The sequence below is a fragment of the Heptranchias perlo genome, chromosome 3 (assembly GCF_035084215.1).
Source record: "Heptranchias perlo isolate sHepPer1 chromosome 3, sHepPer1.hap1, whole genome shotgun sequence".
NCBI classification, from domain to species: Eukaryota; Metazoa; Chordata; class Chondrichthyes; order Hexanchiformes; family Hexanchidae; genus Heptranchias; species Heptranchias perlo.
In genome coordinates, this window is record NC_090327.1 from 45,426,234 (window position 1) to 45,445,494 (window position 19,261).

Below are 19,261 nucleotides of genomic sequence, written 5' to 3' on the forward strand. Positions count from 1 at the left end.
ATTCTTGCCCGCTGAGTGGCAACTCGGGTTTCAGTTGCTTGGTGATGAATGTGAGGACATGAATTGACTGAGACCAACTGGTGCATGTGCAATGGGTGGATGTTTGTTTACAGGACTACAGTGTGGGTGGGGCGTTGGGGGGCCAGAGGATGTGATTGTTACTTTGGCCCAGTATGAGTGACTAATTGAACCTTCAACCAATTAGGGCATCCCTGACGTCCAGAGCAGCAATGTGAGTGGCTGGTCTGGCGTTGGGTACCCCATCTTCATCTTCCTCCTCTTCCTTCACCTTGTCCTCCTCCTCCTCTCCATTGGAATCCTCATCAGATGAGGCGTGCTGAGTGGCTTGTTCCTCCTCCACCTCTGGTCCTCGCTGCTGCGCTATGTTGTGCAGAATGCAGCACACCACGATTATCCTAGAGACCCTCGCTGGTGAGTACTGAAGGGTGCCTCCAGGCCAGCCCAGGCACCTGAAATGCATCTTGAGCACACTGATAGCTTGATGGATGACATGTCTGGTTGTCATGTGGCTTGCCTTATAGCGCTCTTGGGGTTCACTGCTGGCGTTATTCAGAGGTGTCATCAGCCAGGTTTGAAAGGGGTATCCTTTGTCACCTAACAGCACTACTTAAGGATGCTACCAGGTACGAACAGGTCGGGGATGTTAGACTGCCGCAGTATAAAAGCATCATGGCAGCTCCCAGGGAATCTGGCGCAGACCTGTATGAATCTTTTCTTGTGGTTGGACACCAGCTGAACGTTGATGGAATGAAATCCTTTGCGGTTGATAAATACTCCTGGTTGATCTGGTGGTGCTCAGATTGCCACATGTGTGCAATCGATGGCACCCTATACCTGTGGGAGGCCAGCCAAAGACACAAATCTGAGTGCCTGCTCATCCTGGCGATTGTCATCAGAGGGGAAGTTTACAGAACTCCCAGCCCTGGAAAACAATCCACCCGTCACTTGCCTTATGCATTTATGTGCAGCTGATTCGGAGACCCTTGATATGTCTCTGGTAATGCCCTAGAAGGAACCAGAGGCAAAAAAATTGAAGGCGTGGTGGTGACTTTAAACAGCCACTGGTCATGAGTGGCCACCAGGTCCGGCAGGGAGCAGCTCTTCTTCTAGGAAGCTGCAGATATCTGCGACCATCTGACTTGACAATCTCAGCCCCTGGAAGCACTGCTCTTCTGAGAGGTCAAGGAAGCTGAGCATCTGTCTATAGACCCTATTGGTGGGTAGTGCCTCCTGCGAACTCTTCCCCTCTGTTGCTCCCCTCTCTGTTGTCCACCTGCAGCTTCCTCCACAATATGCCTTTGCTGCTGTGGATGGTGATTGTCTTCTTCATCCGAAGTCCAATCTAAAGCAGCCATGGCGCCACCCATCCTAATCTGCTCTGTGTGAACACCTCCAAACTGTTCAAATAAGACTCTCACAACAAGTACTCTCTCCAAACTGTTTCCCAGAGGGAACTGAGAAAGCAGTTGTGAGCACTGATCTTTTATTCATATTGGTGCACCTGACCCTTAACCATCCCCATGAACTGCCACTCAATCTCGCCTCGGTTTTAATGCTGAGTTTCCTGCCCCGGGAAACCCGTGCAGAAGGCGTTCATTTCAAATCGCTGCCAAAATCTCATGAAAGGACTCTAATTTAAATATTATAATCACTGATCCGCCTCTCCAGAACGGGTTACTTGGACTCCCCCGACACCCGCCACTGTTAAACGGGAAGTAAGTGCGTTCATGGTGGTTTGGGGTCAGGTTTCAGATTTTTGCCAATTTAACCCCCCTCCCCCCACCTCGACCACCTCTCGCCCGTCATGGGGGTGGGGGGGGGGGGGTGTTAAAATTTCTCCCATTGTTACTGTGAATATAATGAAGGACTCTGAATAACCTCTATAGGAATTTACATACAAGTCAGGTGACAAGGTCCATTTAATTAATTTTGTGTAATACATGGTGGGCCCCAAACACCCACTGGCATGAGTGGCAGGATCCACCTGATCGCTGACCCCACTGGACTATGGCTATGATTTATGCTGGCCAGCAGCCACCTCACCTCACCCGACATACTGGCTGCTTGGCAGATTCCAGGTTGGGGCCAAGGTAACTCCTGGCCTGGGAGTCCCCTCCTCCCGGCCATGCTTCTGTAAATGGAAGGGACCATGTTTGGGGCAGTCAGAGGTTCTGCCACAAACAAGGTCTGAGGAAAGTAGTATCAGTGGTGAGGCGCCAGTGTATCTCAATTCCAGCCTAATTCACAGGACTTCCACCACACTCCTACCTGAGTTATTGTGGGAGTGCATCAGAAGGCCCATGGATTTTTGGAGTCCATGTACCAGTAACATGATGTCAATATGATATTACTAAGTGTTATGATAAAAGACATTGTAGAATTTTTGAAATGAAAAGAAGAAACACAATGCTGAGGGGTGTAATAATATGATCAGCCTTTATCAGCCATGGATTAAAGCCTGAAACACAGGCTGGAAATTTCCTTGGAGTCGTTCCCGCTCCACCACCACAACTTGGCCGAAAGTGTGGCAGAAAGTTTTCCCTGCACTTCCAGTGAAGTTACAGCAGCAGAGCAGGAACAGCCCTTAGGAAATTCCCGGCCACAGTTTCTCCACAAAACCCGTGACTGGGCATGGGAGGTTCTCAGAAAGAATAATGGAGATCCAGAACCATCACAAAGTAGCGCTAATGCTGATAGCCTGAAGCAATGTCTGCACGTCACTGAAAATAGCCTTGGGTATGTCAGCCCATTGCTCGTCCAGGTGCAATGGGGAATGTCAAGAAACAAGAACAAATACAGAACCTGGCATGAGAATGATATCGCCAGCTCCTCCACAAGGGCTAGATCAGCACTTTCAACAGCTGACTAATCAAATCCACCTTATGCAGTCAGTCTTACTCTATATACCTCTAAATAAAGAAATTATCTCAAAACAACCCAGCAAAACTCCAGTGTAAATTGCACCCCGGAAATCTCCCACCTGCAAAATCTCCCACACACATGTTGCCGCCCTATATGCCTTGTATGCCTTATATTCATGGCAGCAGATGGCTAAAAGCAGGCCCATGATTAAGGGATGGGCTACCAGATAACTGAGGAGGAATAGGGATAAGTATGGAGGCAAATGCTCAAAACATCCACATACAACAGAATGCGGAGGTCAACCAAAATCACCCAAAATGCACCCTATACTGATGTCACAAAATCCCTCTCCACTAGCCCCTGGCGGAGGAATGTTGTAAGGGTTAAGGCAAAAAAGACATTTGCACAATAGACAATAACCCCTGTGTGAGAAGAAGGACACTTCACAGGTCCTGGCAGTCTTCTCATTAACCTCTACAACTAAGAATTGTCAAAAATCTGCTCCAATGCACATTACTACTCAAGTCTGAGTTTGTAGAAGCTTTTTCCTCTTTAACCTCCTCTCCAGTTCACAGAGGGACTCTTCTAACTTTCTTCAGTTCCATAGCAGCCTTCACCCACTCAATTTACAGAGATACTCTATTCCTTCTAATACGCAGAGGTACATATTCCTTTTAATCTCTCCAATTCACAGATGCACTCTACCCTTCTAACTCTCAATACAGTGGCACTGTCCTCCTCCACCTCCAGTTCACAGAGGTATTTTCCTTCTGGGAGATCTTCTCACTTTTGGTCGCAGTTGTAGCTCATACCTAACACTAATGTTTTTACTTTGAGTGTGGTAGCATTAGGTGCAAACTACAGCCAGGATCAACAGTGAGAACATCCAATGAGGAGTGGAACAGCCACAATTTCCTAGCCAAAATGCATTTAAGAAGCAAATCAGCTGATCACAAACTTGCTGATTTGCCACCCCAGGGGATCAAAAAGTAAACAGACCTATGTACATTGTGTATGCCTGGCTATGCCCCTGCTGAACATTTTACAGATTTCTTGGATCAAAATAGGCCACTTTTCTGTACAATCATCTAGTTGTACATTGGAGGCACCTCACTGAAGCCCAATTTCTAATTGAAAGGACATATCGAGTTATGTCTGATCTTCCCAATGTAAAGTTGAGCAATTAACTCTTCCTTAATTTATATTACAATAGTGACTATACTTCAGAAGTACTTCATTGGTGGTAAAGTGTTTTGGGACATCATGTTGTCCCAAAGCACTTCCTGAGGTCATGGAAAGAGCTATATAAATGCTAGTCTTTTGTTTCTTTCCTGACTCTGGGGTGTTGAAAAAAGTGTTATATCAAACTAAATAAACCATTAACAAAATAACGTATTGGTGGCCCTTCGATAAAAATATTTCTCGTTATTAAATACATGAAGAAATTTTTACACTTTGAGTATAAGAAAGATGAATTTAAAAAATTAAAACCCTAACTTGATTTTGTTGGTAAATTCCCAACATATATTTCTGATAAAGTTTTACTCTTTGTGCCCTATTCCCACATAGTACCTATAATTTTATCCAGTAGTGTACATATGGCGATATTAGTAATCAGTGATTCACCATGTTGCTACAATAGAGAAATTAATCTGACAATTAATGCATAATAACAGTTAGCAAAGTAAAATAAAGTCCAATACTGTCATTTTTAAATTTAATGTCATAGAAGTTTACAGCAAAGGAGGCCATTCAGTCCATCATGTCTATGCTAGCCTCATACAATGGTCTCTGCCTCAGCCACTCCCTAAGGCAAAGCATTCCATGATTTAACAATCTTTTGAGTAAAGAAATTTCTCCTAACCTCTCTCCTCTCTTTCTCTTCGGCTGTGAATTTCCTTGGAGCTGCTTTTACTCCACTGTCGTAACTTCGCCTGAAGTACGGTAGAAACCCGGTTTATGCGCGTAAGTGGGGTTCCCGCTGTAATTGTAGCAGACTGGGAGCAGCTCCGAGGAATTCCCCGCCTTAGTGACAATTTTTAATTCATATCCCCTCAACCAAAGGAAATACTGGGCCAGAATTTGCAGTAGCAGGGCATCTAACGGCATTTTCAGCCCAACCATCTTCAGCTGCTTAGAACATAAGAAATAGGAGCAGGAGTAGGCCAATCGGCCCTTCGAGCCTGCTCCGCAATGACCTTCCCTCCATCATAAGGTCAGAAATGGGGATGTTCGCTGATGATTGCACAGTGTTCAGTTCCATTCGCAACCCCTCAAATAATGCTGCAGTACGAGCCCGCGTGCAGCAAGACCTGGACAACATCCAGGCTTGGGCTCATAAGTGGCAAGCAACATTCGCGCCAGACAAGTCCCAGGCAATGACCATCTCCAACAAGAGAGAGTCTCACCACCTCCCCTTGACACTCAACGGCATTACCATCACCGAATCCCCCACCATCAACATCCTGGGGGTCACCATTGACCAGAAACTTAACTGGACCAGCCATATAAATATAGTGGCTACAAGAGCAGGTCAGAGGCTGGGTGTTCTGCGGCGAGTGACTCACCTCCTGACTCCCCAAAGCCTTTCCACCATCTACAAGGCACAAGTCAGGAGTGTGATGGAATACTCTCCATTTGCCTGGATGAGTGCAGCTCCAACAACACTCAAGAAGCTCAACACCATCCAGGACAAAGCAGCCCGCTTGATTGGCACCCCATCCACCACCCTAAACATTCACTCCCTACACCACTGGTGCACTGTGGCTGCAGTTTGTACCATCCACAGGATGCACTACAGCAACTCGCCAAGGCTTCTTTGTCAGCACCTCCCAAACCCGCGACCTCTACCACCTAGAAGGACAAGAGCAGCAGGCACATGGGAATGCCACCACCTGCATATTCCCCTCCAAGTCACACACCATCCCGACTTGGAAATATATCGCCGTTCCTTCATCGTCGTTGGGTCACAATCCTGGAACTCCATTCCTAACAGCATTGTGGGAGAACTGTCACCACACGGACTGCAGCAGTTCAAGAAGGCGGCTCACCACCACCTTCTCAAGCGCAATTAGGGATGAGCAATAAATGCCGGCCTCGCCAGCGACGCCCACATCCCATGAACGAATAAAAAAAAATAATCTGCCAAATCAGATACGGAAAGAAAAATAAAGAGAGGGAAAGAAAGATTGGATTAAGAGAGAGAAAAAAGAGACAGAAAGGAAAAGTAAGAACATTTTTTAAAAAATGTAAAATTTGACATTTTTTAAATCTCCCCGAAAATTTCGAAACCTGAAGGAATGAGACTTTACATTTGTAATAGTTCATTTTCAGTGCCAGAGAGGTTCACTGGCAGTAATTAACATTATCTTGTCGTTAAAAGGGTACTTACGTTACTAATTACTAGCCCTAGATATCTGGGGCGGGTTTAGTTCGTATCTATCACGTAAATACAGCAACTTCATGACATTCAATGCATGCCAATGGTGAGGCAGACAGCGAAATGCCGTTTTCACAAAGTTAACGGCAACTCGGACAGCAGCTTTTGAATATTCACATTTAGCCACGCATCTGTTCCTCGCCTGAAGTTGCTGTACCATTTACACATAAATAATGGCGAGCGTCATTAGCCTCATCGTTATTTTGAGGGCAAATTCTGGCCCAATATTTCCTCGTTCAACATATTAAAAGGCCTTCATAATTTAAAAAAAATCTCTATTAAATCTTCTCTTAGCCTTCTTTGCTCCAGTGGAAGTCGTCCTAGCATCTGAAGCCACTCCCCATAACTATTGTTTCTCATTTATGATATCATCCTGGTGAACTTACACTGTATCCTCTCTATGGCTTTATTATCCTTTCTAAAACGAGCGGCCCAAAACTGCACACAAAACTTCAATGTGGCCTAACCAAAGCTTTCTATACATTTATCATTACTTCTTTGCCCTTGGCACTATTCATAAAACCCAAAAAGCTTTTGTATCATTAATTATTACACATATTAATGCTCCTCTCAGTTTCTGTTGATTGGCTGTGGGGTCTCAAAACAGGCACTAGGCCTCTGATTAGCATATTCAAGAACTGTTTATGTGGGTGCCCTGGGCACTCAGATGTTGCTGTGCACTTATGGGGTGGGGGGTAGGAATCGGGCAAGGGGATTGCATCCTGAAATTCGTCCCCCTCAACATGCATTTTGAGCCCAAATGATGGGCACGACCGGGACCAATTTCTCTCCCATTAAGAGTATTTTCATCTCTGGGAAGGAACATACAGAATACAAGTCTAAATGCTGTTCATTTTTTATTGATTATCCTTAGCATAGGTGAAATCAATCTATAACCTTCAGATTTATGGAGTTGGCAGCCTTGAACATCTGATGCTTGTGAACTTTAAAAAGTACCATCTCTGCTGCATTATACAGACAGCATCTCTCTTAATTCATATGATTATGACAAATATAGCTTACTTGTATATTCATTATATCTTTACACTCCACCAACTATGCAATTAGAATCAGTAAGAGATTGAATTGCCACATTTCACAACCATATAATTTTATAGATACGGTATTACAGTATTTTAAGCCCCAGTGGTTTGTTCTCAGAGAATCCAATTTCAGCTAGGAGCTTGGGCCTTTGGCAGCATGAGTCATCTGACAAGCTTTCATATTCTATCAGAAAGGAACTATGCATGATCAAAATGCCCACTCTCTTTATTCCATGGTCATGCACTTTGAGCTATGTTGAGCAGCCTCTTCAAAAGATGACACCAATTGTCGCCTAATTCAAATCTCACTGCAATAACAAGCTTTCTGAAGCTGGCTGATGATATTGACTTTCATTGTTTTGTTACGTGGTTGTGAGCAAACTTGTAGCCTTTGGTGGCATTCAGAAAGGAAAGGCCAGTGAACATCAATTCCCTCTGCAGCCTGAACTCAGTTTACCAGCACACTGAATCTGAGCTGTTGAAGTCTCTGCAGAGATATTTATTTTTATTTTGCTTCATTTTTGACACTAGTTTTGTGTTTCATTATTTATAATGTATTCGTAGTTAATTCCTTTTGCCGCTATTTAGGACAAGACTGGTCTTCATTGTCCATATTTCAGCATGCCTTTATTTTAAGCTAAGAAAACACACCAACAACTATTTGAAGCAGAAGTAAATCTTTAAAACACATATACAATCAGAATATAAACATCCGGGTCAGGAATTGGCACAGTTCAACATTGAAATAAGGCCAGCACTCATTTCAGGCGGCCACCTAAGAAAAAGCCCAGACCAATTTAGCAGTGACCCAAACGTCCATGCAAATTAGGCACGGGCACCTGCCCTGCTCAATTGGTTATCGTTGCGTATGTTTCACACCTGGAAAATGGGCACAACGATGTTGAACTTACAGCCATAGATCTTCATTAGCGAAAAGTAAGTTTAGAATCACAGAATCATAGAAAGGTTACAACACGGAAGGAGGCCATTCGGCACATCGAGTGCGCCAGCTCTATGCAAGAGCAACCTAGCTGGTCCCACTCCCTCGCCCTTTCCCCTTAGCCCTCCAAATATGTTCCTTTCAAGTACTTACCCAGTTCTTTTTAGAAGGCCATGAATGCATCTGCCTCCATGACCCCCTCGGGTAGAGGATTTCAGAATCTAACCACTCGCTGTGTAAAAGAGTTTTTCCTCATGTCACCTTTGGTTCTTTTGCCAAACACCTTAAATCTATGTCCTCTGGTCCTTGACCCTTCCGCCAATGGGAATAGTTTCTCTCTATCTACTCTGTCTAAACCCTTCATGATTTTGAATACCTCTATCAAATCTCCTCGCAACTGTCTCTGTTCCAAGGAGAACAACCCCAGCTTCTTCAGTCTATCCACGTAACTAAAATCCCTCATCCCTGGAATCATTCTAGTAAATCTTTTCTGCACCCTCTCTAAGGCCTTCACATCTTTCCTAAAGTGCAGTGCCCAGAACTGGACACAATACTCCAGTTGTGGCGAACCAGTGTTTTATAAAGGTTCATCATGACTTCCATACTTTTGTATTCTATGCCTCTATTTATAAAGCCCAGGATTCCGTATGCTTTTTTAACTGCTTTCTCAACCTGCCCTGCCACCTTCAACGATTTGTGCACATATACCCCCAGATCTCTCTGTTCCTGTACCCATTTTAGAATTGTGCCCTCTAGTTTATATTGCCTCTCCTCATTCTTCCTACCAAAATGTATCACTTCGCATTTTTCTTCATTAATTTCATCTACCACGTGTCCGCCCATGCCACCAGCCTATCTATATCCTCTTGAGGTCTATCACTGTCCTCCTCACTGTTTACTACCCTTCCAAATTTTGTGTCATTTGCAAATGTTGAAGTTGTGCCCTGTACACCCAAGAACAAGTCATTAATATATATCAAGAAAAGCAGTGGTCCTAGTACCGACCCCTGGAGAACACCACTGTACACCTCCCTCCAGTCCGCAAAACAACCATTCACCACTACTCTCTGTTTCCTGTCCCTTAGCCAATTCTGTATCTGTGTTGCTACTGCCCCCTTTATTCCATAGGCTGCAATCTTGATGATAAGCCTACCATGCGGCACTTTATCAAATGCCTTTTGAAAGTCTAATTACAGTTTTAATTACATAACTCCCTATAGTCCAAAGTTTTAATTACATGACTTCTGTAAAAATGATGATCGGTGTTTAAAATGCTAGGAGTAAATTAATGTTTGACACAAATAAAGAAACTGAAATTATAAGGGCCAGTTATACAAAGCTCCACTTTTATACAGAGCCACACTAGCAATGTGAAAAAGTTGTAAATCAGTTCTGTACATCTGAGGTGTAATGTGCCACATTTTGTGGCAATGAAATTTGGGAACTTTCCAGAGCTGCATTGCAGAGGAGTAGCATCTGTCATGGACTGACCTGCACTTAACATCCACAACAGAGATGGTTTGTTCCAATAGTCCATCACCGGCATCTCCACATCATGTTCCAATAGTGGTGAATGTTAACACAGCCCTAAGCTTTTCTCATACTGCACCATTCCCAGGCACCGCAAGTGACATCTGTCAGATCAACCAGCCTGAAGTGCATGCACAATTCAAGTTAGTGGCAGACGCAAGGAACAGCACCATCATAATTTTTCCTATGGAAAAATGGTATTAACTCAATAGGGCATGGATCCTTCACCAGGTGGCAGGTTTCCCAAGCAACTAGGGTATTGCAGATGGCATCTACGTGTGCATCAGGGATTCTCAAATCAACTTCATGGGATTTAATTCAATTAATTTTCAGATGGGAAAGAAGATAACATCACGCTATGGGTGTTCGCTTGTCAGACATCATCTTGCTTTGGCGCACGCAATGGTCAGTGTGTGCAATTGCCAGTATATTTGAATATCCAGGCGAGATAAGTACACTGACCTCAAAAATCTGCAGGCCATGATCCTAGTGGTTACAATGGGATTGTAACCACCTGCAGCACTGACCCTGTGGGAGATTGCGGGGTCAGCGGGAGGGCATCTTACTTACAAGTGGGCATCCATGTCACTATCATGGTATGGTACAGCTCAGGAGGAGGTCATTTAGCCCATCATGCCTGTATTGGTCTTTGAAAGAGCTATCCAATTAGTCCCATTCCCCTGCTCTTTCCCCTTGGCCCTTTAAATTTTTTCCCTTCAAGTATTAATCTAATTCCCTTTTGAAAGTTACTAATGAGTCTGTTTCCACCACCCTTTCAGGCAGTGCATTCCAGACCATAACAACTTGCTGCGTAAAAAAATATTTCCTCCTATTGCCTCTGGTTCTTTTGCCAATCACCTTAAATCTGTGTCCTCTGGTTACCAATCCTTCTGCCACTGGAAACAGCTTCTCCTTATTTACTCTGTCAAAACCGTTTTCAAAAATGATTTTGAACACCTCAATCAAATCTCCCTTTAACCTTTTCTGTTCCAAGGAGAACAACCCCAGCTTCACCAGTCTTTTCTGCACCCTCTCCATGGCCTTGACATCCTTCCTAAAGTCTGGTGCCCAGAATTGAACACAATACTCCAGCTGAGGCCTAACCAGTGTTTTATAAAGATTTACATAACTTCCTTGCTTTTGTACTCTATGCGTTTATTAATAAAGCCCAGGATCTCATTTGCATTTTTAACAGCTTTCTCAACTTGTCCTGTCACCTTCAAAGATTTGTGTACAGACACCCTCAGGTCTCTTTGTTCCTGCACTCCCTTTAAAATTGTACCATTTAGTTTATATTACCTCTCCTCATTCTTTCTACCAAAATGTACCACTTCACACTTCTCTGCATTAAATTGCATCTGCCCATTTCACCAGTCTGTCTATGTCCTCCTGAAGCCTGTTACTATCCTCCACATCATTTACTAAATTTCTGCATTTCATCTGCAAACTTAGAAATTATACCCTCCATACCCAAGTCAAGGTCATTAATATACACCAAAAGGAGCAGAGGTCCTTATACTGACCCCTGGTGAACACCACTGTATACTTCCCTCCAATCTGAAAAACAACCGTTCACCACTACCTTCTGCTTTCTGTCCTTTGCCAATTTTGTATCCATACTGCCACTGTCCCTTTAATCCCAACGGCTTTAATTTTGCTAGAAAGTCTATTTTGTGGTACTTTATTAAATTCCTTTTCAAGGTCCATATACACATCAACCGCACTAACCTCATCAACTCCCTCCGTTACTTCATCAAAGAACTCAATCAAATTAGTCAAATATGATTTTCCTTTAACAAATCCGTTTTGATATTCATTTATTAGCCCATACTTTTCCAACAGCCTATTAACTTTGTCCCGAATTATTTGGCATGATTTTGATCTCGAACTGGGAAGTGGGGGGGAGGGGGATGATTTTGGGTGCGAAACCTGGAAGGTAATTTGGCGGAGATCGCGACCTTAATGAGGTCAACAAATTTTACTTCTGGGCTTCGTGCCCGGCAGCCAGCTTGATTGACAGGCTGACTGGATGTGGGGCGGGAATGCCGGGGATTGGAGAAGTGGGCTGATGGACCCGTGGGCCATGGAGGACATGAGGGGACTAATGGTGGCGGAGAGGGGGGTGATGCTGGGCACAGATCGTGAGGCTGATGCCAGGCAGAGATCAGAGGTTGCTCGTACAGAGATCAGAAGATGAGGTCAGAGGTCGGGTGAAGGGTCAGAGGTAGGTGGGGGGTCATCATCTGGGGGGGGGGTCCACCATTGGAGGGGGTCCAGCATCGGGATCGGGGAGTCCACCATCGGGGGGGATCCAGCATCAATGGGGGTGTCCACCATCGGGGTGGGGAGGTCTGGTGTCCTGTCAGCCAGGTGAGTTTGTTGGGCCTGGATGAAGCATTCCTGCTCCTCCGGGCCCACAAGCAGTGCAATAAAGGCACTCACTTCATGGATCCGGCCCTTCCCGCCTACTTTCACCTGACATGAATCGGAAGCGATGGGAACCCTGAACAAGTAAGATTAAATTCATTTTACTTTTGTAATACACAAAATATAAAGTACCTCAACTATTTCAACAAGGTACATTGCCCCTTTAAGTATCGGCCTGTCGGCTTTAAGTGGGGGTGGGACTTCTGGGTGTCTGTCGTGCACATGCATTCAAACCGGCCTGGGTTAAACCCAGAAGTGGGCACTTTGGAGCCGAGATGCGGTCCTGCTCCAAAAAGCTGTTATTTTAATCTCCCATCAGCCCTAAACACACCCGTTTTTGGGGGTTAAAATTACCCCCATTGTCTCTAAAAGTTTCCCCACCACTGCTGTTAGGCTGACTGGCCTGTAATTGCAGGGTTTATTCCTCTCCCCTTTTTGAACCGTCGGTAACATTTGCAATCCTCCATTCCACTGGCACTGTCCCCATATCTAAGGAGGATTGGAAGATTGTGGCCAGAACCTCCGCAATTTCTACCCTTACTTCCCTCAGTAACCTAGGATGCATCCCATCTGGACTGGATGAGTTTTCTACTTTGAGTACTGCCAATTTTTGAAGTACCTTCTCTTTATCTATTTTTATCTTATCCAATATCGCTATTCCCTCCTCCTTTACAGCTACATTGGCAGCAACCTCTTCTCTAGTGAAGACCGATGCGAAGTATTAGAATCATAGAATGGTTACAGCATAGGAGGCCATTGGGCCCATCAAGCCCATGCCGGCTCTTTGTAAGAGCAATCCAGTTAGACCCATTCCCCTGCTTTTTCCTTGTAGCCCTGCAATTTTTTTTCCTTCAAGTATTTATCCAATTCCTTTTGGAAAGCCACAATTGAATCTGCTTCCAGGCTTTCAGGCAGCGGATTCCAGATCATAACTACTCGCTGCGTAAAAGAGTTCTTCCTCAAGTTGCTTTTGGTTCTTTTGCCAATTGCTTTAAATCTGTGTCCTCTGATTCTTGATCCTTCCATCAATGATAACAGTTTCTCTTTATTTACTTTATCTAAACCCTTCATGATTTTGAATACTTCTATCAAATCTCCTCTCAACCTTCTCTGCTCTAAGGACAACAACCCCAGCTTCTCCAGTCTGTCCACGTATCTGAAGTCGCTCATCCCTGGAATCATTCTAGTAATTTTTTTCTACACCCTCTCTAAGTCCTTCACATCCTTCCTAAAATGCAATGCCCAGAATTGGACACAATACTCTAGTTATGGCCGAACTAGTGTTTTATAAAGGTTAAACATAACTTCCTTGCTTTTGTACTCTGTGCCTCCATTTATAAAGCTCAGGATCCCGTATGCTTTTTTAACCACTTTCTCAACCTGTCCTGCCATCTTCAAAGATTTGTGCACATATACCCCCAGGTCTCTCTGTTCCTGCACCCCCTTTAAAATTGTACCATTTAGTTTATATTGCCTCTCCTCGTTCTTCCTGCCAAAATGTATAAATTCTCTGCAATAAATTTCATCTGCCACGTGTCCACCCGTGCCACCAGCCTGTCTATATCCTCTTGAAGTCTATCACTATCCTCCTCACTGTTTACTACACTTCCAAGTTTTGTGTCATCTGCAAATTTTGAAATTGTGCCCTGTACACCCAAGTCCAAGTCATTAATATATGTCAAAAAAAGCAGTGGTCCTAGTACCAACCCCTGCGGAACATCACTGTATACCTTCCTCCAATCCAAAAAACAACCATTCACCACTACTCTCTGTTTCCTGTCACTTAGCCAATTTTGTATCCATGATGCCACTGCCCCATTAATTCCATGGGCTTCAATTTTGCTCACAAGCCTATTATGTGGCACTTTATCAAAACCCTTTTGAAAATCCATACACACATCAACCGCATTATCCTCATCAACCCTCTCTGTTACCTCATCAAAAACTCAATCAAGTTAGTTAAACGTGATTTGCCTTTAACAAATCCATGCTGGCTTTCCTTTATTAATCCACATCATTAATTTTCTAAAATCTTCCCCATCGCTGAGGTTAAACTGACTTGTCTGTAGTTGCCAGGTTTATCTTTACACCTTTTTTGAACAAGGGTGTGGCATTTGCAATTCTCCAGTCCTCTGGCACTACCCCCATATCTAAGGATGATTGGAAGATTATGTTCAGCACCTCTGCAATTTCTACCCTTACTTCTCTCAGCAACCTAGGATGCATCTCAAGACCGGGTGACTTATCTATTTTAAATACAAGCGGCCTTTCTACTACCTCCTCTTTATCAATTTTTAGCCCATCCAGTATCTCAACTAACTGCTCTTTTACTGTGACTTTGGCAGCATCTTCTTGCTTGGTAAAGACAGATGCGAAGTACTCATTCAGTACCTGAACAGTGTCCTCTGCTTCCATGTGTAGATCTCCTTTTTGGTCCCTAATCAACCCCACCCTTCCTTTGACTACCGTCTTACTATTTATAGGTTTATAAAAGACTTTTGGGTTCACTTTTATGTTAGCCATTAATCTATTCTTATATTCTCTCTTTACCCCTCTTATTTCCTTTCTTAGATCTCCTCTGTACTTTTTGTATTCGGCTTGGTTCTCTACTGTATTATGAACCTTAAATTTATCATAAGCCTTCTTTTTCTGTTTCATTTTAATTTCTATATCTTTAGTCATCCAGGGAACTTTGGATGCCCTTCCTTTCCCCCTCGTAGGGATTGTCTACTATTTGTCTACCTGTACCAACTCCTCCTTGGAGTTCTTCCATTGTTCAATTACTGTTTTGCCTACCAATTTTTGATTCCAATCCACCTGAGCAAGATTCCTTTTTAACTCATTGAAATTAGCCCTCCTCTAGTTAAGTGTTTTTACGCTTGATTGTTCCTTGTCCTTTATAACTATTATAAACCTGATGATATTATGATCACTGTTCCCCAAATGATGAAGAACTTTCAAACTCGCATGTTAGCATCTTTTCAATCTATACAAAAATATGTCACCTTGGCTTTTGTTTATGGACAAAGCCATTACACCAAGACATTTAAATGACGGGTTAAAGGATACGTCCTTGGATTAGATAAACTAAAGTCACCTAAAGACCTGTGGGTGAATAATCCTTTGAAGCTGGTCCTGTGTTTTCTATCTCCCCAGAGAAATGTTTTGGACATTTTTTCTACTTTAACAAAGAGCTTTCCAGAGATTGTTAATGGTATCATTGCACATATTTAATTTAATGAAGGGACATTTTGTTTTAATTGAATCCATTTTTCTCCCAAAGAAATGGGTAATTTACAGCAATATAATGCTTTAATATTTTATCTAAGAGGAGGTTTGCCTGCTATAAAATTAGCTGAGAATTCTTCATTTATTCCCTTGCAGCACTTGTCCATGTTTATAACACATGTTAGGGAGCAAGGTTGAGGTTCATAGGAGGGAGGATTGAAAAGCCTGTGATGGAGTGGGGAGAAGAAGGGTCGAGTTCAGAGAAGGCACTTTGAAACGCGAAGTAAAGAGTGAAGCTTAAATAAGGAATATGTCAACATTGTTTAAAAATGCTATATCTTCACCTGGATAAACAACTCAAATTCAGCTGGTACTGAGTCTATGCACCCTGCACTGCATGTTTTTTTATGTAGATGTACAGAAATATAGCTTTCACACAAATGTATGAGGAATTCAAAGTGTTAGACTTAATGGGGTTATGGGTGAGAAACAACAGGAACTAGCCTTAGTGCTGTAATACTCGTGGTTAAAAACACACAACCATGCTATCTGAGGGAAAAACAGTGAAACAAAGGATTGGCCTGTATGTCCGAACATGTCACTAAGTAACTATGTTCCAGAATCAAAGAAGAACGATTGATGGGCCCCTAAAAGTGCTGATAAGGGAACCATCTATAAGTGGCTTAAATTTGCTGCCATGAAAACGGGAGTCAGGGGTTAACTCAATGTATAAGCAGCCAGCCCCTACTCAGACTCAGGGTAGAGGACAGAAAATACCAGGCGGGTAAACGAGAATGAGAGTACGTGAATGAAGTAACGAGGAACGAGGTCGTGGCTTCTATCCAAAGGACCCATTTGGAGGTGGAAGCAAGTTTAGAAAAATTAGCCTTCCTGGCTATTTTTCAGAAAATCAAAAGCTGAAACTTAGAAGATTGACTTGGTTTTACCATGGACAAGTTCACATCAATCTTTGTGCATCAATGCTTGAAAGAGTAAACTTGGAGGCAATTCCCTGAGCCCCACAACACCCAGAGCAGTAAAGTAGTCATCAGCACTCACAGGGTTGATAAAAAGTGCTTAACAGTTCCTACAGTTGTAGATGGATGTTCCAGGTTAAAGGGTAAAACACTAGGGCCTGGAGTTTGCGCTTTGAGCAAAATCGGCAATTGGGCGCAAATTGCACTGGCGCAAACTAGGCCGGTAATCAGCTTGTTTCTGCTAAAATGCGTTAACATAATCACAAACGTAAAATCTTCCATGAATCAGTGCAATTCAGCAGCTTAACATAGCGTAATGTTTATTGTTTTTGCAATAAAAAATATTCAATGATGTATTGAAGAGATGTATTCAAGAGTGGTAACCTGGTACAGTTTTATTAAAACAGCTGAAAATGGGTTTATCACCAAAATTAAGCATTTTTAGTTAAGGTGTCCAGTCCTCCGCCTGTGAGTAACCCAATTTAAAATCACTGAAAATGACTCAAAAAAATTATACTGAAGCATTTAGTACTTTCATTGGTGTACACTAGTCAGTTTCTTATTGGATGGCCAGTTTTGTGGGCGGGGCTAGTTTCAGCGACTTTATTTAGCCAGCGCAAAATATTGTGGCAACTCGACTTATGCCAGGCACAAATTGCACGTGGCGTAATTTGAAACTCCTCGATATTTTGCGCTAATTCGGCCAGATTGTGCTGAAAAAGCCAGCGCAATCGAATGGATACTCTGGGCCTAGGAACTTAGTGTTATTTGTTAGTTTGGCTTTTTTAAATATGCCTGTAGCTAAATATGCCTGTAATCTAACCATTACAACTTTTTGAAAGAATATAATAACCTGGCAACTAATATTGCCTTTATACTGTGAATATTGCCGCAGACCTGGTAACAATTTGCAATGGTGTGGACAGAGATTGACCAATGAATGTGTATTTTTTGGTGAAATCTGGTAGAAGTCTACATGCCACGAGGGTGATTTTAACTTGAGGTGCAGCGGACCCACCACACACCCCTTGTTACAGCCATGAGGTCTGAACCATTTTGAGGCCAGGGCCGTATTTACTTGTAGTTGGCAAGTTGCAGGTGCCAAACCAACATTCCAAGGCAACTCGCCAGTTGGGAGCTCAGCTCACACGCTGTGCCAGCTGACAGTCAGAGACTGAGGGAAATGATTCCAGGGGGGCTAGGAATGGGACAGCAGTGGGCCGGACCTTTCCTGGCCCCATAAAAATAAAAGTTAAAAAGCAGCTTTGCCTGTTTTCTGAGTGGTCTCCAGCGGTTAGCTTGAGGACTACTGAATCGGCCATTCACAACTGGTACGCTCTGCCTATTTGTACCTCAAAGTTGCAATTAAGGTCCTATATACATCATAGGAACCCGGTTTGCATATTACAAGGGGCTTCCTGCCTGAAACAGGTGGGCATTCCGGCCACCCATCCCAGGATCTTACCCATGAAGGGAGCAGCTGGAGTACCAGTGTAAATGGGGCAGCATGTGTCCCAACACCATTTTCTGGCTCTACTGCCCTGTTTACACTAGGCGGGCACCCATAAAATTGCCCCCACAGATTTATGACGTAGAATCACTGCTTGGAAGTGATTTCACAGCCATATAATTTTACAAATTGAGGAAGCACCAGCAAGGTCATAGTGTTACAGTATGACAAGCATTACTAGACCTTAAGTTGCGCAAATAAACTTGCAGTGAGGGGTCCCACTCTATGGGAGTGCAGACGAAAAAACTGGTTGTAAAGATTAGTGCGCCCTAATCACAGTGATCCTGACTTTACAGCCATCATTTTTGATGGCTGGGAAATAGGCTGTGTCATGAATCAGGTACACTCTATGCTCGATTCTCCAATCTGCAATTCTATAAATTGATACTCTTTGCCTGGACGGAATCAGACCCGTGTCCTGTTTCTCCCAGGTTTTTGGCTTGTTGATAAAATTAATACCCCAAATTGTCTTGCAATTTTGGGGCTATAGTGCCACATTGGCCCAATATGGCGTAAGACTTTGGATTTAAAAATCTGTTTAACCTATTTCATCAAATATCTTTAAATAATAAATGTAAAATATTATGCAGCTGTACTCACTTTCTTTGTTTTGTCCATTGCTTTCAATATAGAAATATTCAAATCCTCCAGCGCTGCCAGTACATTTTCATATTCTCCCAAGTGTTGAGAAAAGTACTCTGAAAAAAATACATTTAAACAACGAGCCAGTGCAGAACTGTAATCTTTCCAGTCTTCCATCTGTGTATAAAAGCCATTTGTCTCAGTTCTGTTCCCATTGTAAATTACTTTACAGACAGCAGAACACTTCTACCTCAAAATAAACTCCACACTGCTGCTCAATCATTTTATAAAGGCATTTGCATTAGAAATGTCTATGGTTCAATTTGTTCTGCTGTTTCTTTGAATTATTTATATAAGTGTGAAAATGAAGTGAGAAGAGAGCATTGTGTCAATCCAATTTCTTATATTTTTAAAAATTCAACAGCAATAACTGCAACATTTTATTTTTTTATATGTGGTGGAATAAAAAAGATGTTCTATTCCATACCCTTTGTCAATGCAATATATTTTAATCTTTTGCTTTCAGCTATGGCAGGGAAATTGAGGACCATTTCAATCCGGTGACAGTATCATTAATATAGTTTACTAGGTGCTGCGGTTACGAAAATAGGAACATAAGAAAGCATGGAAAGGCATTTGGCCGAACAAGCCTATTCCACAGAGCACATACAATCCTCTCCACCATGAACTCGAGCCAACCTC

At 43.0% G+C, this 19,261-nt stretch overlaps 1 protein-coding gene across 1 annotated transcript in view; it reads right to left on the bottom strand.

Annotated features, from left to right (window-relative positions):
• The window catches only part of necab1 (N-terminal EF-hand calcium binding protein 1), a 204,728-nt gene that overhangs the window by 116,373 nt on the left and 69,094 nt on the right, over positions 1–19,261 (bottom strand). Inside the window, exon 5 of the mRNA XM_067975307.1 lies at positions 18,578–18,675. Within this exon, the coding sequence (XP_067831408.1) occupies positions 18,578–18,675 (98 nt within the window). The remainder of the gene's footprint in view (positions 1–18,577; positions 18,676–19,261) is intronic.